Below are 25,510 nucleotides of genomic sequence, written 5' to 3'. Positions count from 1 at the left end.
TGGAGCCACACACTGCATTTGTTTTGGAATAGTTGATTGAGGGATTCAAACGGGGTCTTTAGAAGCAATCGAGCTTGAGATAAAGATTTCCTGTTGGTTTTCAAGTTGCATAATTGAGGTTTGCCCTTTTCTCAAGTGCCGACACAGCCGTCGCCTATTGCATCCCATTTTCTTCCTAGTAAGCGCTCACGACTAAACTGAGCTATAGGCAAAAATCAGCGGGTCTTTAAAGAGGCAGTGACTGTGTGAGGGAAAAGAGCAACATTCAAATTAAGATCTCTGTTGGGCTGAGATCCCTTGTAGGCCTATATGAGTTTATATGTATGTTTGTGTGTACAAAAAGAGGCAGCCCCAAGAAGCAGTGAGTATGTCGCTGTGTAAGTCCCCTTGAAAGTGTCCCTCTTTAAGACCTGTTTAAAAGGGACGCCCCCTCTTTGTGTCCACTGTTCTCCGTGGCGTATGGAGGGGCTTTTGTCCCCCTCTTTCATGTGCACTCACAATAGCCCGGGCCGTTTGAAACACAACAGTAGATGAACTGCGCTGACAGTGTATTAAACTCTGATGAATTGCCTGTGCGAGGCATAGATCAATGTCCTTCAACCCTTAGCACACAGTGAAACCCGGGCCTTGTCTTGGTTAAATGGAACAGGTTGCTGGCTCTTTTCAAAAGGCCTGATTATATTCATGTTTTGTTGAAGCAGAAGCCTTTTTAAAATGTGTAAATCTTTGTGGTTCAAAAGAGTCCTATATTTTCCCCTTTCATTCAGGGAATTGACATTGTGTGTCTGCGCTTTGGTGCTGCTCATTTAGTGTGCATTTTGCTATTTGCAGCCTTATAGAACTGTGTGTCTAGACTCTAAAGTTAAAACATTTTCTTTCCTTTTAAACTGACTTCTTAAGCTTTAAAAACCACCACATTAAAAGAGCGCAGTAATAGCATATCAGTTAGCGTTTCTCCATGTATCCACAGCACAGTTGATGGCTTCTCTCAAAGCATCTAATAGCTTCACAAACATACTTGAGGTGTGTGATGTAGAGGCTAGTGGCCTACCTCTGACCTTTAAATGACTTCTTCCCTCTGAAGGGGGCTTAGGGCAGCCTGTTTACACAGATCACAGCTTCAGCCACTTAAGAACAACAGGGACGGACCACTGAGCCTCTATGGCAGCTCCCACAGGGACTCCAGACTCTCAACTACCACCAGCACTACCACTCACACTAACCGGCAGATTAATCACAGGTGGCAGGAGTAAGCAAACTCTAGTGAGAGTCTACTGCAGTCAAATGCTCACTGCACGAGTCTAAAAGGAGTTAAAAAAAATAATGAAAGATAAAACAACTTGTAGCCTGCAGGAACTTAATGTTTAAAGCTAAAAGAGGGTTAGTATTTTTAAGGCTTTGTTTTGAAGTGTGTATTCATCTTTTTTCTTTTTTGTAAAAAAACCTTCTCCTGCAGGTGTGGTTCAGCAACAGGCGGGCTCGGTGGCGTAAACAGGCCGGTGCCAATCAACTAGCGGCCTTCAACCACCTGCTTCCTGGAGGATTCCCACCCACAGGGATGCCAACTTTACCCACATACCAGCTACCAGAGTCCAGCTACCCCAGCACCACACTATCGCAGGGTGAGACAGACACTTCTGCACCCACTCTCACAAAATATTTCCGCCAGAAACGATGCTCTGTACTGAGTTTAATCTAATTTTGAAAAAGATTACATTAGTCCTATTTATTTGTGGTATGCCTTCCATATTTTATGATTTCGTTAACAACAATTTAAGTTATATATGAACCATGTGCAGCATATAAGAACCATGCAGCAAGTAGTTATCTTTACAATCACATCTTTGTCACAGTGGAACAGAAACAAGCTTTCATCTCATTTCTTATGCGCTAAAAGAACAGGTCATTTCCGTCTTTTACAACACGTTTAATAAAGAGATGTTTTTACTTGGTAAAGAATTTACTGGCAGGACTCTTAATGGACTATGCATATGACTTAGAGTTAAATCATAACTTGTCCTTAAATTTTGATGTTGCTGTTTGATGATTTCTGCTTAGCTTCAGCTTAGAATTTGTATTTCCTTAAGATCCTGTCTTACCTGTGCGTGGTTTGTGTTTGTTTTCGGTGTCAGAGGGCAGCAGTACGTTGCACAGACCCCAGCCCCTGCCTCCATCTTCCATGCACCAGGGAGGTCTGAGTGCTGACAGCAGCTCTGCTTATGGTCTGTCGTCCAATCGCCACAGCTTCTCCAGCTACTCTGATACCTTCATGAGCCCCTCAGCATCCAGCAACCACATGAACCCTGTCGGCAACGGGCTCTCCCCACAGGTCAGTCCCACAGACTTCACCTACAGACGTCACAACTATAAATAATGCTCCCTTATATAAAGTGTTAACATTCTTCATCTACAATGTCTTCCACCTCCCCTCCTCCTCCTCTTCTCACTGTTCAGAATATGTAATTGTATTTGACTGAAATTAAAATTCAGAAAAAGCATGTTCAGCAAAATAACTGCCAGTGTGGGCTTTTATGTTCGCCTTCCAAAGCCCTGGATTTATTTTAGCTACTAAATTGCTACATTTGTAAAACAATTGGATTAACATCAACAAATTAAAATTCATCTTGATAGTACCGCAAGTACTCAAGCTGCTCCAAACAGCGGTTTCGACTTTCCTGGGACGTATAAATCCTGCGCGGCGCAGTGAGAACACATGCAGATGAAATAATTAGCTAAAGCTTATAAATGTAGACCCATAATCTTCTTCACGTAATTGTCTGCAGCTGGAAGACTCCAGTGCTATGTGTGATTTAGTTCATCACTTTACTGCATGATTTTCAGGAAGCTCAATGTACAGATTGACAGAGGGGATGTGCTCCTTACATGTGAGGTTTTTCCTGTAGGTCCATCCTGCTGGTCACTTAAGCAGCTTTTGTCCCTGCTCCTGTCATGATATGGAGGAAATTACCCAGGCTATTTATGTTCTTGGGTTTCCTAATAGCACTTTAAAACTATAGAGGGACAATAATATCTACTATATTCATTCTCCTCTTTGCCATCTTAATGTGTGATACTGTATGTGTAGGTTTGTTTGCTTCCCTTTCTGAAAAAAGCGCCGGATTTCTCATGTTAACCTCTTTGGACACCTCCATTAATGAGCGTTTAAATGAGACTCTATGGTAAGGGTTGAGCTTTAAGTAGCACAGAATGAAAAATGATTTGTATTGATGCAAATCGTGTGTACGGAGTGAATTATACACAATTACCCATCAATACTGGCCAGTCTTGCCCACCCTCACCAACAAGATGTGGTTAACAGGCAGAAAATAAGATTGAAATGGTGTGTAAAGAGTTGAAAATGAATTTCAATGCTGCATTTGTCCACAATTACCCCGTCGTTCACACGTGTTTTATTGGGAGTTTTTTTTTTTTTTTTTCTTCAAATATTTCTCAAAGCAGATTGGAAACATTCTTGGTATTACCCTCTTTCTTCAAAGAAGAAAGAATTAAGGATTTTGTGACAAAAAAGAGATTTTCTCTCCTGCTGGAGCGACGGAGGATAACATGGAGGCTCACAGCGTGTTTGATTGTTAATCGTGGCACAGGGGCTTTAACTGCTAATGCTCTCTCTGCAAACCTGCAGAAAAACACCAGGAACATGGAATCTTTTTTTTTTTCATTAATGGCTCTCTCTAATACTGGCATGGGGTTCACTGTCGCTCTCTCTCCATCTCTTCACAGGAATTCAAGAATGTGTTGGGATATTAAACATTTCCTGTCATAGTGAGGATTAGGATAGGAGCCTTTGGGCAACTGTACAGCATGGATTTTCAGTATTCAATTACTCTATCAAGTGGGTTTGATGAAAGTCATTTTAAAAACCCACCTAAAATGCAGTTTATTTGTTGTTGTTTTTTTCATTAATTTAATTATTTAAAAATTAAATTGTGGATTTTATATTTTCAATTTTTGGGAGGGCGTGTGCATGTGGTGTGGATGTTTTGATGTGTCATACCATGCTTGGACTGCACAGGATTGAAATGTATTGAATGCATGTAGAATGCTGTGTGGCATTCCTATCAGTCTCTCAGCATGGAGATGAATGTTCCCACTGACAGCAGAATCAGAGTTCACTCGGTGGTGCAGTGTCCTGCTGGGCTAGGCTGCCCCTATCTGTCCCTCTCGCTCCACTAGCATGCAGCTATCCACAGGAAACAGAAAACTTGCACAATAAACACCAAGTTTACTTTGTCCAAGTCGTTACCTTGCTTTGTCTTTGCTTGCATTTAAACAAATTCCCCTCAAACGGCAAGTCACTCTCAGCTTTAGGAAATCATTGACACACATATGACACCTTACAGTTTATTTTTCATGATTTACAGCATGTTTTTACCCTCCTGTTTTCCCTTCCCCGTAATGGGAAAAAAAGGAACACAAAGGGACTCTATCGAAATGGAAATGAGAATTTGATATTGTAAGTTACAGACAGCATCTGTTTGCAGGAGATATGCTTGTGCATTGGTATGTGTGAGCTATTTCTTCAAGTGTCTGGCATTGATGGCCTAGCGGTTGCTGTAAAGATTGACAAAAATTCAGTGATTCCCAGTAAATGGGCTGTGGTGGCGAGGTGCCAAGTCTGTAATGGAATCCTGCAGCGTTCAGCAGTCCCGACAGGAGCTCGCGTCCATCCCAATCCCATAACCTATCCCGACAGCACACATTTTCCCATTACAGGCGGTGGAAAAGCCATCCACACTGAAACCGGTTGCTGTCATTGTGGGATATACAACATGTTTGGCTGGTTGAGGGAGGCAGTATATTAAGGGTGGTGAGAGTGAAGCTGTGCATGGCTGGGCAAAAGGTATGAAACCAGAAGTGTGTTTTGTTGTTGGTCTTGTTTCATTTAGAGGCACAGCAGGTGTTGGAGAGAGGGAAAGGCAAGGGCACAGAGGACAGGCATTCCAGTATTTTTCACCTATCTTTACTTGAGGATGTAAGCTGATGTCTGCTTTTTCATCCTAGTCTTTTCATTTTTGATATTCCCTTAAGAACTTGACTTTGTTTTGACCTTTTAAATAGCTATCATGGCACTGAAAATTAGTATTTTGCATACTCTGAAAAAACAAAAGGATAGAAACCTTTCCTTCAACTAAAGAGCTCATGCTTTTACAACCAAAACACAATCATCTCACAAGAATACTGTATATTTTCAACAAAACCTGGTGACATGAAACTCTAAAGAGCTTCCAAGATACTTTTCATTGCATATTCTTTGAAGCAGTGTTCATGGCCATTACATTTGCGTGGAGACATTTGGGCTAAATTCCTCATTATTGCATGACAGGGACACCTGCTGGGAGAGGAAAGAAAACAACTGCACTGGAGAGCTGAAGCCATGCAAGCAGCTCAGTGGCAGAGCTTGGGTTTCACTGTTCAGAGAAATTTCTAGAAATAATAATACTGAGCAATAAAAACAATGAGAAAAGCTTTTCCTTTGCAGAATAAAAAGGGCACTGTTGACTGTGTCATGCATGTTTGCAGCGATGTTGCATGGTGGCCGCAGGTATCTGCTTATGATGGAGAGACGTGATAGGGAGAGTTAAGTGAACTCTATAGGTGCAGTGGAGAGAGATTTTATTGCTGTTTTGATGAAGGAAGTTTGCAAAGTTTTGTGAGGAACTTTTTTTTTTCTGTTTTGCAGTTTTATGAAAGTGTTGTGTGTTTTGGAATGACAAGGATGTGTGTGTATATCTGTGGAGGGCCTTTGGGCTGTGTGAGTGGGCTGGGCCTCCACACACACACACACACACAGACACACACACACACACATACACACACACACACACACACACACACATACACATACACACACACGTACACGGGATCAGAGGCAGAGCGGCTCTCACCCCTGCCTCCCTTTGATCTGTGTCCCCAGGCCTGCCTGCCCGCGCGGCGCTGCACCGTACCACGCACGCTGACACCATGCTCACCAGCGACTCCCCACAACTGTCTGAGAGAGATAAGCCAGGGGAGACTCCAAACTGTGCTGCTGCTCTTCCATTAGCTAGCGCAGACGCTTCTTTTAAAAACAGGATGAATTATTTTTAAGAAGCAAGCTCTGCCGTTGCCAAAAAAAATGGAGAGGGGAAAATGTACGGAACAATCTGGAGCTCTGGCTTCATTCCGCCTCCCTCCCTGACTTCTAACAAGACATTCTGCACCTGAATACCAATGAGAGGGGGAGATTCATGTAGTCCCCCACATTATTAAAACTTGGGCATTAAGCCGCTCACCGGGCACTGTGTCAGCTGGCAGGCTCCACTGACAACAAATCAAAGGGGATGAGCACATAGCCTGCATTCATAGCTCAGCCACTCGCAGAGCAAGAGGGGGAATACATACTGGTTAATTAGAACTCCCATTAAAACAAATACTGTTTCAATTTGGCAAGTATAAAAAAAGATGTAAGAGGCTTTCAGAAAAAAGAGACCTGCTGTCGGCAGCTGCCAAGAAAATCCAGGGACTGTAAATCATATCCACTGGCTATACTGCTTCTGCACAGATTATTAGTGTTTGCTGTTGTTTTGCAACACTTTTGAACTCTGAGGAAAGATTCTCTGTCTGTGACACCAGAAATGTGCAATCTGCACATGCCGAGGTCGCCTTGCATTTGGCTTTCGTCTCCTGCATGATAACACGTCTCGGTTTGTTTTTGCTGCTTCCAAAGACTTATCAGCATAGACTGCAGCTTTTATGAAATATGACATAAGTAATAGCATTGTTTCTCAGTGTTAACTCACAGCTTTAAAATCAATTTGAGCTATGAGAGAGCCACTCATAGAGCACATCATGGACATAGCTGCTGCTTTACATGTAGGCCTCATTTGATAGTAGCTGAGACAGTATTTCAGCATACTAGCCCTCTGTTTACCTGAGCCATTTGTTGCTCACTCCATCTTTTATGTCTCTCGAGCAACCAAGTGAAGCCATTCTCTTTTCATTCCAAAATATTTTTGGTCGGAGCTTTGTGTATTCATAATCTATTTTTCACCTACCAACCCTCCTTCCCTCCATTTGGCTTTTTGTCATCCCATGATGCCTTGCCAATAGTGCTTTGCTCTCTCTCTCTCCCTATCTCTCTCTCTCTCTCTCTGTCTCTCTCCCCACCTTCCTCTCTTGCTCCAACTCTCTCCCCTGGAGAGGCAGCTCTTCTCCCTACGCCCAGATGAAAGGCTATGGCGGACAATAAAAATGCTATTTAAATGCAAGGGTGTTTGTGTGCGGGTGAGAGATATTTCCTGCTGAAAGTGAGCTGCTGCATCCTGATAAATAGTAAATATAAGGGAATGTGATTTACATTTATCTTGCAGAGGCAGCCAATATGAATTTCAGTAAATCCTAGAAGATGGGGATTTAAGGAGAAAATGACTGAGACTGATTCACATGCTGTGTGTCCCACGCAGTTGAAATGTCTATAAGGTGGAGAGTGGTACTGCCTTTATTAAAGTATAGGCACAGGCATCGATCCTATCTAAAATACCTATTACACACAGGCATACACTGTGTCACATGCTCATCTGTGGAGATTTCCAGCCTCGTATGTGTACAATTCAAAGGTGACTTGCACTGAAATAATATTAATTATATTAAAAATAATAATAATATCCACTTGTGATAGCAGGCTGCTGGGCAGGTGAAGTATCTGTGGGGCATATGTTGGGTCAACCCATCTCTTCGGGGTCAAGGGTCAGGGTGCAGAGGGGTTATGGGACGGCTGGGGGAGAAGAGAGAGCTGGTTTGCTGTGAACCTGCCCTGCTAGCCGGAGGTTCGGGATGTTGTCTAGCTGCATGTGGTTCCTGTTAGTTCCAGATGCCACTCTGACAGGTGCATAGCTGTGATTAATACTCTCTCTGACTTTTTCTCTCACCCACGTTTTCTCACTCTGTCCCCCTCCCTCTGTCTCTGTCTGCATGTCCCTCATTGGTTTCTCGGTCCCGATTCACTTCACCTACCTTTCCCACTGGGAACTCATGCTCGCGACCCCTTTGCAAAGTTTATTCAACACTCACAGTTTTTCTAGCCTTTGTTAAAAGGCTAGAAAAATATGAGTATCTATTGCCAGCATGGTTCATTGCACGTGTCTCTTTCTCTCTCCTCCTTTCTTCCTTCTGACAATAAGATGAGACTATGGGAGTTGGTTGGGTCCTCAGCTGGTTGTCTCATGCAGCAGCTCTCCCCTCTCAGTCTCCAGCTGAGAGCTATTTCACTATTTATTTACATGTAATTATGGCTATGAGGTGCAGATATTAACACTGTCAAGAACAATTTGACCTGACATTTTTCACTAGACCTGGCCCCTGCTGTTTCTAGCAAACAACCCCCACCCCTCCCCCTCCTCCCTCTCCCCCCCCGCCCCCCCCTTTTCCCCTTCTCTCCCTCGATCCGCCTCGCTTTCCTCCTGGAGCTGCTCCCTCACATACACACAGGCCCTGCCTCGCTGAAACCACTCTCCTGGAATCAGAAAATCTGCCGTTTAATTTAGAAGAGGCGTCGGTGCAAGGTGCGGAGAGTCGGAGTCTGTGTGTGTGTGCGCGCTTTGAAGGGGCCTCTCTTGTTCCCAGTGGCTGAATCCATCCCATAGTTACTCAAGCATATCACTAGCAAAGAATAGAGGATTGCTCCCCACACGTTCTCCAATTGCAGTCCAATAGACGGCATATTAACCTCTGGTTAGTGCAGGGCCAAGTTTATAGCTTATACTGTGGGGTGTTTAGGAGGGAGGGGGGGGGGGGGGCGTCCTCCAGCTTGAGCAGCTGTGCTTTCTTGAACGCGAAGGCTAGCATTAGCGAATGTGGGCTAGAGAGGATTTAACTTAATTAAAATCTGAAAAGAGAGAGTTGAGGTGTGGACAGCCCTAAAATAAATATGAATTATATTCCACTTCTGCTTGTTCTAGTTTCCTTTGTATGCATGAGCGGTTTCATAGAGGGAGAAGAGACACAGGCGCAGGATGGCTAACATGTTGTGAGGAGTGACAGCTTGTTCCAGTGCCCGCTAATCGTCCTCATCTGTGCCTGACTTGTCAATGCCCAGATTCTGTCAGTGCCAATCAGCCACTTAATTGAACACAATTAGCACCCCACCCCAACCCCCCATACGCACCACATTCTTCAAAGGCCCATTTCTCTGCCTCCAGCATCAACCCCCCCACCCTTCCTCTCATTTTACCTCTCATTCTGCTTCTGTCTCTTCATCCTATGGAGCTAGTGGAAGACACTTTTCAGTTTTTATTAATGTGCCTCGGCCAATTAACGCAGTGGCATGCAGGCCAGAGCACGTCATCTGCTGCCTGCCACCATCCCGGCTGTCTGCTGCGGCCCCACGCCACCCCTCGCGCCACTTCCACCGTGACCAAAACGCTTTAATTCAATTTATGCAATCACTGTTATTTTTAAATAGTCATTTTGTCTGCTCAGATGAGGGGCCTTACTGCCCGCTGGGCTGGCCCTCTCATGTGAGGGATGGGGGAAGGGTGGGACGTTGTGGGAGCAGGAGTCGACTGACTTGGTGGGGGGAGTCCCTGATATTTTCATTTGTTATTTACTTCCTTCACTTTTGTTTTGTGTCAGGTTATTATGTGCTCGATTCAGATTTTATTTTAAGCATTTAACGCAATGAGAATGAAGACTTTATTTAACAAAGTAATTGAAGGAAATATCTTTAAACATTTCTTTCTATATATACATTTTTTAATAGTCTTTATTTAATTTTTTGGCTTTTCTCAAAGTCAGACAGTTTCCAGACACTGGATCTGTGTGACTCCCGGGTCACAGAATTAAACACTATCCTCTTCTTGTAATCACACCCTCAGGACTGGCCTTCAAATATTGATCTGAAATTCAGTGTCATCACTGTGGATCTTTAATCATTCTCTGCTGAAGCGGGTATCAGCCAGGCAGATCTGCTAAGGTGCAAGATGCTATTCTGCACCACTCAGATAACTTACAGACATTTGGAGTGCTCATTTTTCCCCGTCTGCCCCGGTGACCTCTGCCTAACTTAAAGGTACATCTTGGGGGCATTTGATTTGGGCAGAACGGGGAGCTATCGGTGACAGAGGAACTAATCCAGTCTTGCGCAGATTAAGAGTATTTGTGGAGTGGGGTGTGTTGGCGCTGGCGCCGGGAATGGAACAGAAGGGGCTCCTATCAGCTCTCCAGGCAGGCTAGCCCTCAGGCCAGCACAGTCCTACAGGAGTCTTTGTACTTCCCAAAGCCTCCACTTTCCTCTCACTCACTCTATATCACTTTCTCTTCTCTCTTCTGCCCCCCTCGTCCTCTTTCTATAGGCTATCGTATTTTCACTGCCCCATTTCCTTTCTTTACACTTGTGAATTTGTGTTGTTTTAATCTGTCGCAAGAGTTCATGTGCCCACTTATTATCGTCAGGTGTTTCAATAGAAGACAAACAGTTGCAATATGATTTTTTAGTCACAGATTAGAGGCAAATTCGATCCATACTGCTAACTATAGAAACATATACATGCTGCACATTTCAATATCGTACATGATATTTGAATCAAATAGTTTCTCATCAAAAGAAGGACAATACCACTGACAAATTTCAATTTAAAAAATGTTGATGGTGAGCAGTGCATCTGTATTTTATTTCTTGATTGACTTTTTGTTTTCTCTCTTTTTTTTATTTTTTCTTGTTCTTCAGCTCTGTCTCTGTCACGTTTTTTTTTACTCTGGAGAGAAATCCAACAAAGAACAACTCGTCAAACATTCACGCAGACAAAAAAAAAATGTAATTTGGCTGTTGAAGAAATTAGGGAGGTATGAAAGGGGCTCTTTTTGTGTCTCAAGTGCGCTATTTATTTATCTGAAAGGATGCACATTGTATCAATTTACAATTCCCCATTCACTTCGCCACAGGCTGGAGGGCTCAGAAGTTGAGAGAATTAATTACTTTTTTATTATTATTTATAAAGTAATCTATCTGTAGAGAGGGAGCGGAAAAAGGAGAGGGAGAGGGTGAGGGTGGGTGGGTGGGGGGGAGTGAGAGAGGCAGGGAACGCCCTGGAGCATTGTCCTTTAAACTAGGTCCTGGCTCACATTATCTCCCAAACCAGCACTCACACAACGTCAAACAACAAACGAACTCTGGGCTGCTAAGGACGCTGTATGCAAGGAAAGGGAGGGAGGTGGGGGGAGAGCGAGGAGAGGGAGGGAGGGAGGGAGGGAGGGAGGGAGGGATGGAGAGAAGCAGGGAGGAAGTCTTCTCTGTGAGGGTGTAAAGAGTATGTTAGGAAAAATAATGTGGTTGTTAAGATTTTTTCTCATCTCATAAATTTTACTCCGCAATTCAAACTCCACAAGTCTGACGTACATCATTTCAAATTTGAGTATCCTCCTGGTGCACCGGACCTCTTTAAGTGAAACCCCATGAAACACTGCATCAACAAATATCCATGTCAATTTGAAACCACATCCTCTAAACGTTTATCAAGCTCTGTGTGTTTTATACATACAAAAATCTGAAAAGCTTTTTATTGCTCTCTCAGACAAAATCCGCTGGCTAGGAGTTTCAATCAATGCTGCACTTTATGCCGGAATTAGCTATAAAGTTTTGATTTAGTAACAGAAATATTTGAAGATATCCAGCTACAACTGGTTTTTACAAGCTTATGTAACCGAGTGTCATTTAACACCTGAATGTGGGTTGAAAGAACTTTATGGGGACATCAAAGTAAAAAAGCCCCGCAATGGAAAACGGCCTATATGGATAACATAAAATACTGTAGATGTGGGTGGAAGAACACGCAAGGAGTTGTGCTGAGAGGCTGAAGTGACTCAAGCTCTGTCCGGTCTGGCAACCAGAGCTGTACCCTCATCAGATTAGGAGGATAGTTTGGTGAAGCAGAAAACAAAATATTACTGATTCAAAGCTAATGAGAACCTGACAGAGGAGTTTACCTTTCCCCCTCTAGCAAAGATTAAATCATTAAGACAGAATCCTCTTGTGGGATGGACAACTGAAGGATAGCTACATCCTCACAGATGACAACACTTGTCAGACTCTAAAGTGGCCGACCCATCCTAATTTGCTAAAATAGCACAGCTGCAACAATGTCAATGATAAGAAGTCATTTTCTTTTGAAGAACTTTTATAAGCATGAATAATAATCGGGCAAATTGTTGGCTATTCTATTTCATAAGGAAGCGATGTAATCAAGCTTCAATTAAGCAATGACTAAAATGGACTCATGCCCTCCAGCTGTCTCTCTCAGGACACTTAACAAGCTCCCCCTTTCACGTTCAGCCATCGCAAACCATCAGGACGTTCCTCTCTCATCCTCCTCATAGTGTGCAGCCCAGCTCCATATGGGAGGGAGCATCACATGTGTCCAGTATGAAGAGGGCCATGAATCTCCCTCTTATGGATAGATGTCACATGCTTTGTGTGCAGATGTGGAGGGGACGGTGGGGGTTTCCATACTGATAGAATTAACATGTGGAAATGACTAACCAGCCTTTATGTTTCTGATGTGCTTCGAGTGCTTCATATTTCCTGGGAGGCCTTTTCTAAAGATATGATTAATTAGCAGAATATAGTTAATTTTCCCTCTGTGGGATAGTTCGGGCTGAGTATCCTTAGTGCATCATTTGTGGGCTGTTTGGCTTGCCCCTGCTTTGCCTCTATGGTTGCAGCGTATGTATGTGTGTGTGTGTGTGTGTGTGTGTGTGTGTGTGTGTGTGTGTGTGTGTGTGTGTGCGCGCGCGCGTGCATGAGTGTGTCCGTTCAAGTGTGCATGCATGCAAACATACTGTATGTCTGCGTGTGTATCACCCCTGGGTAACCACCTCCATGATGGGCTAATTGGTTTAGCAGCCAAGGGGCCAAAGGCCAGTGCAGCATAGCGAAACTCAACATGAACCTGATGTTGAAAGGAAGGCTTCCCTGCTATAGGAGGGAAGCATGTGTGGGACAATTCCCTTTTTACCACCCCCTCCCACACACACACACACGCACACACACACTCCACTTTCCTTTTTCACTTAAAGAAACTCACAGCATAAGAAAACAAAATTCTTCACAGTGTTCTGGGCCGCTGTGCTTCAGACTGGAGTAGCACTAGAGGTAATCTCTTCAATTTTAACATATTTTGAGACCTTCTTCTGACGAATGTCACATGCTATTACATTAATCTAGAATATTGAATTGAAAGCTTTTATGCACTATGAATAATATACACACTGTAATATTCAGGCGAGCCCCAACCTGCAGTATCAGCGGGCCCCTCAGTAAGGTTTGTGGAGCCTACTTTGTGTGGGGATCTGAGGGGATCATTTACCAGTTCCAACTCCATTACTATTCATGAGATGGGTAGGCTAGGGGCGAGGGATTAGGGACTCCCTTGGTGCTTGTTGTGCTGTAGGCTCGGGCTCAGGCCTCAGGCTCCAGGACAGGGGCTGTCTGGCACGGATGGTGGGTCTATTATCACCCTGGGACCCTTCTGTCCCACAGCAGAACACTTACTGGCAGTGCCAGTTAATGGAAACAGTCTCTCTTGTTCTCTTTCTCCTTTTTTTAACCTCATCACCCTCCTTGTATCCTTCCCCCTGCTCTTTAAAAAAAAAAAAAAATGGGGAAGTTTTTTCCTTTCCCTATTTCAAAGTTGAAATGGTATATTTCTATTGGTATCTTTACCGTGAAGTGCTAGGATGGCGCTATATTTGCAGGGAAAAAGTACTTTCCCTCAACTCTGTCAATGCTTTGATCCTCAATTTTCCAAATTTCTAACATCCTCCATTCCCCCTTCCCCCCAGGTGATGAGTATCCTGAGTAACCCCAGCGCCGTACCCTCCCAGCCCCAGCACGACTTTTCCATTTCCCCCCTGCACAGCAGCCTGGAGAGCTCCAACCCCATCTCAGCCAGCTGCAGCCAGCGCTCTGACACCATCAAGAGTGTGGACAGCCTGGCTTCCTCCCAGTCGTACTGCCCCCCCACCTACAGCGCCACCAGCTACAGCGTGGACCCTGTCACTGCAGGCTACCAGTACAGCCAGTACGGCCAGAGTGAGTACCCTCCATTTATGTTTATATGTTTATGCTTTTTTTTCTTTTTGTGTGTAGAAACAAGAGCAAGTCATTTGTTTATATCCTCCACTTAAGTTGGCTAAATTTAAAAAGCCTATGAAGTGATGCCCAACTCCCAGGCAAGAGAGCCTCCTGACCTTTGCACCCTGGTTGGTGAAGGCAGACACGTGCTCTTGATAAAGACCCCCCTCACCCCACCAACACCACCACCACCACCACCATCCTCCTAGAGAGCTGCCTTAGTCACACCCCACTCCACTTGGATGGGAAAGAGGAGAGGGCCACTTCAAAGAACAGCACACCCTCAGGGGCCACAGTGTCCTCTTGCCCACCTCTCTTTCTCTCCCTCTTTCTCTCGTCTCCATCACACACACATACACACACCCTCAGGGCAGGAAAGAGTTTGCTTTATTAGATTAGCATAATTGACTGATGCTGTCACAGCCATTCATGAGAGGTAAAATGAAGCACACTTCCCCAACAAGCCAGTCAGCGCCAGCTAGCCGACATTTGTTTGTATTTATTTGCAGGTTCTCGTGGTTCTCGTGATGTATTGTGCATCTGCTGGTTTTCCTTTTTTTTTTTTTTTAGATGTGTTTGTGTTGTGGTGTGTGAACGCGTGTGAGCGTGTGCTGGTGAGAGTGTGCGTGCCAATCACATTTTGTGTGCGCTCACCAGTGTTTTGTCAGCAACTAGAAACTGATGGCAGTGCGGATGTGAGCTGATGTGAGGTTAATTAAGATGGTGATTGAGCACAGTAGATGGGTAATGAATGGAGGAGAGAGGAGAGAGCTGCTGTCTGAGGATGAAAATGATCGGCCATGTGGAGTATGGAGGGCATGAAATCAGAGATGCCAAGTGTAATGAAGACTGGCACACAGAACACACACGGGGACCCGTCTGAGTGACAGCATGGAGACTTTACCAGGATGCACATGCTCCGTGCCAGCAGCATGCCAACCTCAGACAAGGGACAGGGGAGGGGTTTTTATCTTTCACTCTTTCGTTGTGAATTGTTTTTCATTTGACTCACTCGCTTCTGCCACAACTTATTTCAGCCTTAATCAGAGGAATGAAATGAGAGTGAATAGGACATATGTCTCAGGAATCTACCACCTGTCTGTGTTTAGACTAACGTGTTTTTTGTTTTTTTTCTGTCTATTTGTTCCTGTATAGCTGCTGTAGACTACCTGGCTAAGAACGTGAGCTTGTCCACCCAGAGGAGGATGAAACTTGGGGACCACTCGGCCGTGCTAGGACTGCTGCAGGTGGAGACGGGACAGGCCTACTGAAACCCTCGGGACACACCCTGCACCTCTCCTCACCCTCTGCCACCCTCCTCCATGCTCCATCAAGTCTGGACTCCAACTCCAGCACGCCTCTCTGCTGCTCGCTCTGCAGCCCGGCCATGACATCAGCACTCTCTGTGCACCGGAGAAAATGACGCTTGTAGGTGTGACAAGGCTCTTCGGGGAATGGAACTAAACTTTTCACGCCTTTGTCAACCACCAGGCGGCTATGTACCCTCTCTTCTCAATCTTTGGGCGTCTCTGCCTGCTCCTTGTCCTCCTACCCCTGCCCCAAACACAGTTTTGTTTTCAGAGGGCCAGACAGGACCCCAGACGACCCGAGGATGGTCGGCCGCCTTGGCCCGGGTTCCTCTTTGTCATGGCTGCAGTCCAGCACACATTTAGAGCCATCAACAACATGTACTTTGACCTTGCTGTTCATAGTAGTTAACAAAGCCAATATCATTTGAGCGACTCTTATTCTTGTTCCTTTTTGATATTGTTAAGATTATTGTTGCTGTTATATGATTATGGTTAATGTGATTTATGTTGTTCTTTGATTCCATTTGTATCTCTTTTTTCTCTGTTAGATGTTGGCGTATAAAACACAGTGGATGACTGACATGATTTGGGAGTGAGTGTCTGTTGCGTATGCATGTTTGCGTGTTGGCACAGTCACACACAGAGAGAGAGGATGATTGTTTTCCAAGCTGCTGTCCCTCTGCCTGTTCTCTGAGCTCTAAATGTTCGTGAGCGGTTTGACCTTCCCACTTTCATATTCATCTTGACATTCCTAAAGAACTTGGCCACTCTGTGGGAAGTCTGGCTGGAGGGATTCTGCAGGGAATTAAAGCAGCGTTTTGGCGGCCAATAGCTTTCCCCTTCTAACCTCCATCCCATCCTTAGCCGCGGTCCATGGGGAGGGGGTATTGTTTGTAAAAACAGGATTGGAGAAATTAATGTATTTTGTTTAGAAATATGGACCTTGCCAAGGAGGGCTAACTCAATTCCCCCCCCCCCTTCAACCCCTCCCAAATCCCATCTGCCAGGAAATCCTGTGTGATTTAAACAGTGTAAAGCAGATTAAATCACACAAATATAATGTCAAAGCTAATTCACAGTGACCCTTCCCCTCACTAGCCAGTATTTTCTGTTTTTATAGAGTCATTAGCACATTTTGTAAATGCACCTTCAGTTGGTTTCCACTTTCAGACTAAATAAGCATTCCTTCGAAACATTCCAAAGGCTCCATCTACAAATTTATAAGCATTCCAACGCTTTCTGTTACGAGATTAAAAAGTACACAAGCTGTGCCATTCACATGCACTCTGGAAAATCATATAATCCAGTCAGTTGTGAAAGGGCACAGGTAACACCACTGATTTGAGTGGCCCCCACCCCCTCTCTCTGGTTCTGACTGGAGCCCCCTCTAATCCTCCGCTTTGACGTACTCACTGAAATGTACAAAAAAGAAGAAAAAAAATTAAAGAATAGTGGATCTGAGACATTTGTGTAGCACTCATAGTTGACTTCTGACACAATGCAGGACCAGCGATTCCCTTGAGATGTGTTTGATTTTTTTTTTTTTTTTCACTGGCATCGGTGTGATGATGTACACAAAATTGTTAACTTTAATCTTAAAACAGGATCTGGTCCTCAGTCGCCTTTAAAAACTGAAACCTGTACAGTAGCCGGAGCAGATTGTGTATTGTTTGTTTATAAAGAGTATGTTTTATACTAAAACAAAACTATGTTGAGTGGTAGGTAAGCAAGGGATCTGTGGAAGTAAATGTTTGATTTGAGTTTCCTTAACTGGCTTGTTTTTTGTTGGTTTTGTTTAAAATTGTATTTAATTGGTTTACTTGTTTTGACCAAAAGTTTTGTTTCCGTTTTGGGCCCAGGTACAAATGGAAAATTTGTATAAATTAGAAAAAAAATGTTGATTCCATTGAAATTGTTCAAATAATGAAAATTGTATAAAAGAGGATCAAACTGAGCTCAATGGAAAATGAAAGCTGACACAGATAGACTCCCTGGACTACAGGACCGCTGTATATTTGGAAGGTGGCTGGATTGAAACATCTTCATGCGTCAGAGCATTTTGAGGGTGTTTTTGACCACCTGATCTTACAGACTGATTATTAGTGCAGACCAGACATGACTGGACCGTGGACCTGGACTTTTAGGTGTCAACGGTTCAGCGTGACAACGACGCCGGTGAAAACAGCCTCTCCGCTCTGGGAAAACTGAATCGAGTCACGTTTGATTTGTGGACCAATAAGACTTCAGGAGGAAAAGTCTTGCTCAAAGTAAATGCTGACTCCGCACTGAATCGCAGCAGTTAAAACTGCTCCGCTTAGAAGCCTCACTCGTGTATATTTTAAAAAGGAAGAATTTTAGAATCGTCTTTAGTGTATCAAACCCATTTCTAACACTTGCGTCAATAAACATTTGGATATTTAAAGCATACAACTCCTTATCCCCCCCTCCCGTCTGTTTGACCCTTAATCTATTTAGTTGCTTTCTGACATCTGTGCTTTGCTTTACTCCTTCTTCTGTTCCGCATGTGTGTATATTATCATGGTATAATTTATTCTGCTGTATGAAGTATTAGAGTAGTGGGAAACTTGTATTGGTATTTACTACCTTCAGCCTGTTGGTGTGTTTACTGTAACACTGGCGTAACTGTTATCAATTAAAGATACAAAACTGATTCAGCCATTTGTCTCTTTTTTTTGTTGTTTAGATTGTTTTGCAAGTTTTTTTAAATATAATCAGATGTGAATTTATTGATCTTTTAATTTATTCATGAAGCAAGAATGCCAGAATTTCTCTGGTTCCATCTTCTAAAATGTGAGAATTTTTTCACTATTGTCTATCATTATGAATTGAAAACATTTTGGACTATTAGTTGGACAAAACAAGCAATTTAAAGACATCACCTTGAGTTCTGGGATTATTTTTTTTTACATTTAATAGACTAAAAATGTATCGCTTAATCAAAAAAAAATCTGCAGATTAATAAATCATGAAAATAAATGTTGCTTGCAGCCACATGTGTGCACAGATTGTATGTATGTATAAATAAGCATATGCACATAGCCTGTGTATGTGTGTGTGTGTGTGTGTGTGTGTGTGTGTGTGTGTCCTCCATGTGTGGAGTCAGCAGGCCACCACTGACTGTTCCAGTGCTGGTGATGTGATTAGGGAGTGATGAGAGCTCAGACGTCCCACACTCAGAGAGATAGATTCAGAGTGTGTCTGGTTGCAGCTGTAGGAAGTCATTCATTCTGCCCGCTGACCAGCAGCACTCTCTGCTCCGCCGTTGGCCGGGGAATGTTGTCTGCAAATCTCTGCGGTATGGTGTGAATGCAGGGGGACTAACCGGTGTGCCGTGGAAGCATCCGCTATGCTTTATGTTACACGTCAAAACAGTTGAGTTCATTCAGTTTTTACCGTCAGTACTGCCTGAGGTATGTCAAACATGCCTCAGGTATGTTCTTGTGGTACTGACTGATTTTTAACTCATTTCAAACATGTTGGATATGTCTGGAGCCTTTGTAGCTATAAATTGTCTACACATAATCTCGTGTAAATTAGTAAAGATAGCAAATCATGCCAAGTAGCTGTGTGAGAGACATATTTACATTTTATATACCACAAAATAATAACCAATACTTTACTGTTCATTTGCAATTAAATGAAACTAATTGAAGGCATCACTAATCACAAGTATTAACATCATTAACATCAAATTTTATTAGGAGATAAATTTGATGCTAAATAAAGTAAGTACTGATCTGAATAAACTTCTATTTAGACTGTGTTATCATGAGGTAGCTATCATTCATATTTCATACTTTGTTAAATATTGAGATCTGAACAGCTCAGCGAGTATAAATAGATGCAAAAATATTTAGTATTCCCTTTAGATTTACAGATTCAAATCAGCTACAAACTGCAGTGTTATCACCACGTTATATCATCAAGGCTCAGTTAGATTTGATGCAAATGCAAATTCTCTTCAGTGTCTAATTACAAAACACACTTTTTTTTTTCCTTTTTTTTTTTAAACAGAGGCCTTCTTGGGTTCTGGAAAAGCATGTCAATGAGGCAGAAATATGGTCAATTACTAAATTAATTCCAAATCAAATTTTTTTTTAAATGATTTTTTCTGCATTTTTTTGCTGGTGGGCAGTGAGGATGTAGACAGGAAACAAGGAGAGAGGGAGAGATGGGTATGACATGCAACAAAGGTCGCTGGCTGGAATCGAACCAAAGATGTTGCGGTTATGTGGCATGCGCAGTAAACATTTCGGCTGCCAGGACGCTACCCCCAAAGCAAATTTTCAATATAAGTTCATTCAATATGAGGATTTTTGTGGATCCTCTTGACATATTTAATAAACACTGTTAGGTGGCTCTTTGCCTGCTTGTGTCAACCCTCATATATTCCTCTAAAAGTTTGTGTTCTGGTTGTCCAGATTAGACCTTGGCATGTGCTATGGTTGTCCCCTTTGCTCCAGCTTGTCTCCTGAGGTGCCGGCCCGGGAGTTTTGTCTCTCTCTGGTCTGCTGTCACTCAGACTGGACGAGGTGGCAGCTCAGGCAGTGGTGTGTGGGAGAGCTTTGTGACACTTCCCTCATCTCCTCCTTTGATCCCCTAATTGATTGACTACAGGAGCAGAGGATAAACAGAGCCCACAAGAGCCGATTCCACTCGCCTCTCTGGAGTGGTTTAGATAAAGTGCAGAGGCCCGAGCTCTTCGTTCCTCCTCTCCCCTCTCTATATGGACATACGACCATTGAAGGTGGCTCTGTGCCACGGTAGCTTAGCTTTGGGCTGTGTCCTCAGGCCCGGGGCTTGCGTACTGCCCCTGTGCATAAATGGCTGGCGGTAATGGGTTTGTTTAGATCACAGGGATGGAAATGAAAACTCCTGAGCCTCGCTGTAGAGACCAGGAGGCCCTATCACTCAGGAGGCAGCGATAGGGAAGTCATAGACCCAGCCTGGTCATACCCACTTTCAGAATGAGCCATGGAATAGAGGCTGTGATTCAGATCTAATTTAGGACCAGGCTCCTGAACCTGGCCATGCTGTGATAAATAACCTGCTGCTGAAGAGTCAGGAAAGCCATGAAGAAGACGAAGAAGAAGGTAGAACACAAACAACCAGTGAGGGCCCTCTCTTTTTAGAAGCAAAAACAGGCAAAAAATGTCTCTATTTTGAAGAAAACGTGTTTGTGTTTTAAAAACATGACTTTAGGACGATTTATACTAGATATGATAATTATATTCTAATTTTACAAATCTGTCTTTAGAAAGAGAGTTCAGAGCCGTGTGCAGGTATGCTAAGAAATGATTAAGAGATGCTCTGGGGGTCTTGGTTTTATTCTTCGAGATTATGTGTCACAGGGAGTAAAAAGCTCCCAGCTGTCGCCATGAAAGCACTTACAGTATAATAATCCTCCAAATCCTGTAATTATGCCAGCATACGCCGTGTACCTGAGCCTCAGCTTTGCGCTCGTCACCTCCTGGAGCCCACTGACACAGACGCACAGCTTGGTATGCATATATCTCCTTCCCAACTGTGTGTTTTGCATAGGGAGAAAATCTTATTTTCAGAACATTTTGGGTATTTTGAATTTCACGGTTACCCCTCTCAGGTATTATAGATAGATAATCTGTCATGTATAAGTAAAAAGCAGGAGCTCAAATAAAGTATTGTCGTAGCTTAAAGTCGTCTGATTTACCAGAAACTGTATCCCAATTAGAAAATCTTTCACCTATGTTGCATTTGATCAGCTAACTAATATGTCATAAGATCAATCTTTGTTTAAATATCCAATACAGCAAATATATATATATATACACACACACAAATGCACACCTCCCTTAAAGCAGTTCAAAAAAAAAAAAAAAACAACAAAAGGAGGAAAAAAGTCCAAGTAAAGTTGTAAATCTAAGAAATCAGAGCAAGATAAAAATCACTGTGAAGCCAAGCTTGATTTACATTTAAAATCTGAGCTGTGCTCTCAAACTAATTAATATTAATAACAAAAATGGAAATGAGTGCAGTGGCGGCCCTAAGTGAAGAACAAGCTGGGTGCATTCAGTCAGGAGATTCATATATAAGCCCTTTCTCAGGAGAAGTGCTCTAAACAGGCGTGACGGCAGGGCATAGACCGCCATACACAGAGACAATTTTTCTAGATAATAGCCTATCATGCAGGATACAATTTAAATTAAAAAATGCAATTTTCACCTTGAAATGAACAAATGATTACAATTTCTATACAAATTAAGGCATCCAGGCTGTGCCTCAGTACTGTGCCAAGGCCATGAAACCTGACATAATTACCATGAAATACATTTTCAAATATTTGTATTTTGTCCATCGCTTTAAAACATGCCACTCTGCCTTCTGTGGGTTTGTGATCTCACCTTCTGGGGAAAATACATAAAAAAGAGAGAAAATCATCAGAGATGAAAAGCTCTTCAACAGGAGAGATAAAAATATGGGGAAAAAAACAACCTCCCATACACACAGTAAATCAGCGCAGCTCAGCACAGCGGCCCCCGGAGCTATCTCTAAAAGCCAAATTACTGCTTCTTATCTAAGGAATCATATCTACTAGTTATCTGCTCCTGAGATAGGCTCCTCTCTCTCTTGTGCCTTGTGCTCATCGCCAGAAATGCTATTTATTTGTGATTACAGACACCCTTTGAATAAAAGATGTTTGTGTTTGAGATCCAAAGTTTCGGCAGATTCTGAACTCTTCAGATTCTTCAGAGAGGAGAGTATTGAAGGCAGAACACCTTATTTGGGCAGGGTTGCTGGGGGTGGTCTGCTGCAGAGAGAGGGATGAAAGTGTAGCCGATGGGAAATATGAGACAAGACCTCAAACTTCTCTGACGCTTCATATCACACATGCTTTCGGAGGGGATTCATACTGAGATGAGGTGTCGAATTGACTTTAAATGCAGAACCTTATGTTTGAAACACATGGAGACAGGAAGTTCTGGCATGTATTTTGTAGAAAGCTGCCAAAAGCTGAAAAGTTTTGGGTTAGAGTTTCTCTACTCAGAGATATTAGTGTCCTTAAATGTGGGGAAACATAGGGAAGTGAAACATAATGTTTCTAGCAAATTAACGGGTTTGTAAAGTGTCAAGTACTACAAACTACTTATCTATTAACATGAGCAGGAAAATACGGAATATGAAACTGAATACATTGACTGAAATTTTCATTATAATATCCAAATTCATGATCACATTGTCTCTTCACTCCTTCATATCTATTTGAGTCTGATAAAGAATAAGACAGTAATGTTTTTGAGAGTTTATTCACACTCATCTTGACATCTTCTACTCTCATGTTTCATCATAAAATGTTGATTTCCCTTTGAAAAATTCTTCCAAATTTTACAAACACTTGCAACAACTTAAAACAAAGCACGGTAGAGAAGCTCTCTTGTGTCAAGAAAACAATTCTTGACCCAAAAATGGGAAAGTAGTTAAATAATTTCACCCACTGACAGATTATTTCATATATTTTGAGCCAAGTAACTTTTTAATAGTTGGTAATATAACAGACGACTTGTTGAGATGATTCTTTTTTAAGTGCCTCCTTTCTCCCTCCACTTCTTACCTTCCCTCTCTTTCCCTCCATCTGTTGAAGTCCCTCAGCCAGAGAGGCGCACATCAGATTTCAATAGTTGACCTCTTAATGCTGAGGTCAGTGCTGCACCGGCAGCGATTTCACACTCAAGATGAAAGGGAAATGAACACTGAGGATGCTGGGGGTGACATGGGGCCCTGACCACGCCAGCCATTGCCACTCTAACCGCTTCACTGCACCAGGCTGGGATCTGAGATGAGCCAAGGAGGAGGTGCTAAGACTGGGCTTTGCCACCTGTATAACAATGGTTAAAGTCACTGACCTACAGTACCAGTTAAAAGTTTGGACACACTTTCTCATTCAAGTGAATGAGAAGGCGTGTCCAAACTTTTGACTGGTACTGTAAGACAGATATGCACTGATTGGTTTTCTGTGATGTTTAAATTCTGATAAACCTACTTGCATTATTGATTTCTGATGCAGCACAGGAAATAAGGAAACTAATACAGGCACGCACATGTCAAACAGCTCTACTGTTATCAGCAGGTCTGGAGAACTGAGCTCCAATGTGACTGAAACACAGAGGTTCTCTGTGTCACGGTCTCCACTGGCTACTGAACCCTGACAGATTTGTCTTTTCCACCAATCAGCCTGGACGATCTTAAAAGTCTCCTGATGCTTAGTGTCAGACTCCTGGCCGGCCTGCCCAGTTACAACTGCTTGCTACTGGTGCATTTCTCTGAGGCCATTATTGAATGAACACTGAGACAAGGCTAGCAGTGAATGGACAGTTTGGTTACACCGCCGTGAGGCTTGAGCTCCTCAGAGTAATGTACCGCTTAAGTACCTGTCAGCTTTATAAAGGAGGGAGTAGACTGTGTAAATGTGTGTGTAAATAGAGTGTCAGATCAGGACCCCAGGGAGCGGAGGTGGGGAGTGTGCATGTGTGTGTGTGTGTGTGTGTGTGCTTGTGTGCACATGTGCATGCTCTTTTGTTCACCGATGCATATGTAGGCGCATGTGTGTGTTAGCGTGTGTGCATGTGAGTGTCACAATAATGATCATTTAACCCTCCTCAGCATTCCCCAGGGCTCCACGCTCTCCTTTCGACTCTGCAGTGCTCCGGGCTCTCTCTCTCTCTCTCTCTCTCTCTCTCTCTCTCTCTCTCTCTCTCTCCCTCTGCCTCCTCTGTCTGCTCCTCACGGCTGGGCACAGTTGGGGAGCAGCTCCTTATTCATTCATGAGAGAAGCACCGGATAAATAAAAAGGTTCATTACTGTGCTAAAGTGTTACTAATGACATGTACCTGCCACTGAGCACCTCCGAAAATCTAATGTGACACACTAGAATGGAAAATCTATTCTGCGGCGCCAAGGCCTCCAATGGTGCTAGCACATACTCTATGGAAATTTCTCTCCGCTTGCCCTCCAATTGTGTCTCTCTAAAACCAATATTTACAATCCCATAGCCATTATGTCCTACTACGCCCTCTGCGCCTGCTGTTGCGACCTCCATATTAGCTGAAAATTGGACTTTGCAAACTTAGCAGGGGAGAAGAGACTCTTCTAACAGATGAGAGGGGGCAGCACCAGGGGACTCAGCATGAGGCACGCGGTGCCTCTCAACTCCCTGCTGCCCCAACCCTAAACTGACAACACCCATCAAATGCCAAACAAAAACCTGGAAAAACTCACCGTGCTGAATTCCATCATTCAGTCTCTTACATTCAATTGATGATAAAACATTAACTGACTCTTTAAAAGACACCTTATTGAAACACTGGACGTCTACTTTGAGTGTTTGTGTTTCTTCACTTGAGATATGAGCTCTCTTTTACCACTAAAATGTGACACTTAATCACATACAGTCAGGTTATGCAAATAAGCACTTAAGAAGCATGATTTTCTAATTATTATTAATCATTATTAATATAGCCAGATGCACAAAGTTTACTTGAAAAGGGGCTGGATGAAAAAGCTTCTACAGCTCCCACTGTAACAGGGCTCATTATAATTTTTTCTGAAATCCCTAATATTTCATAAAGATGTTTAATTTAGAGGCATACTGTATATGTGTCTAAGTAGGAAAACATTTTATTATTTTGCCACAATTGTACTGTATATATTATCATAATTTTTATACTTTTTTGTAGCGTATAAAATCTAAAACATTACTGGATTTTGTAATGCACTGTACATTTAGAGCCCTGACAATTTAGAGCAGGCTACCATATTTACTAATCAAGCAAACCAATTGTTATTTTAAAGGCTTTTCACTTGAGTTAATTGACCCAAAATTTGCTTATCAAACTTGATTATTATAATTAGATGTTGTACATTCATTGATATATTGTACATGTTTTGTAGACTCTATTGTTAAGTTAAAAATCAAATTGTAAATTACATGTCACACATTATTTTGTGATTTGAACCTTTTGAAAATATTCATCCCAGGTAAACTAGCTAGTCGCCTAGCAACAACTGGGTGTTTGAACAT

At 42.9% G+C, this 25,510-nt stretch overlaps 1 protein-coding gene across 2 annotated transcripts in view; it reads left to right on the top strand.

Annotated features, from left to right (window-relative positions):
- The window catches only part of pax7a (paired box 7a), a 47,190-nt gene extending 29,094 nt beyond the window's left edge, over positions 1-18,096 (top strand). For both annotated transcript variants that reach the window (XM_044350256.1, XM_044350255.1), the window contains exons 6-9: positions 1,457-1,622; positions 2,133-2,329; positions 13,834-14,083; positions 15,281-18,096. In XM_044350256.1, the coding sequence (XP_044206191.1) occupies positions 1,457-1,622; positions 2,133-2,329; positions 13,834-14,083; positions 15,281-15,396 (729 nt within the window). In that variant the 3' untranslated portion in view covers positions 15,397-18,096. The remainder of the gene's footprint in view (positions 1-1,456; positions 1,623-2,132; positions 2,330-13,833; positions 14,084-15,280) is intronic.
- Positions 18,097-25,510: the final 7,414 nt, after the last annotated feature.

This window comes from Thunnus albacares, chromosome 4 (genome assembly GCF_914725855.1).
Source record: "Thunnus albacares chromosome 4, fThuAlb1.1, whole genome shotgun sequence".
Classification (NCBI taxonomy): Eukaryota; Metazoa; Chordata; class Actinopteri; order Scombriformes; family Scombridae; genus Thunnus; species Thunnus albacares.
The sequence above is the reverse complement of the archived record's forward strand: the minus strand, read 5'-3'. Positions and strand labels throughout refer to the sequence as shown.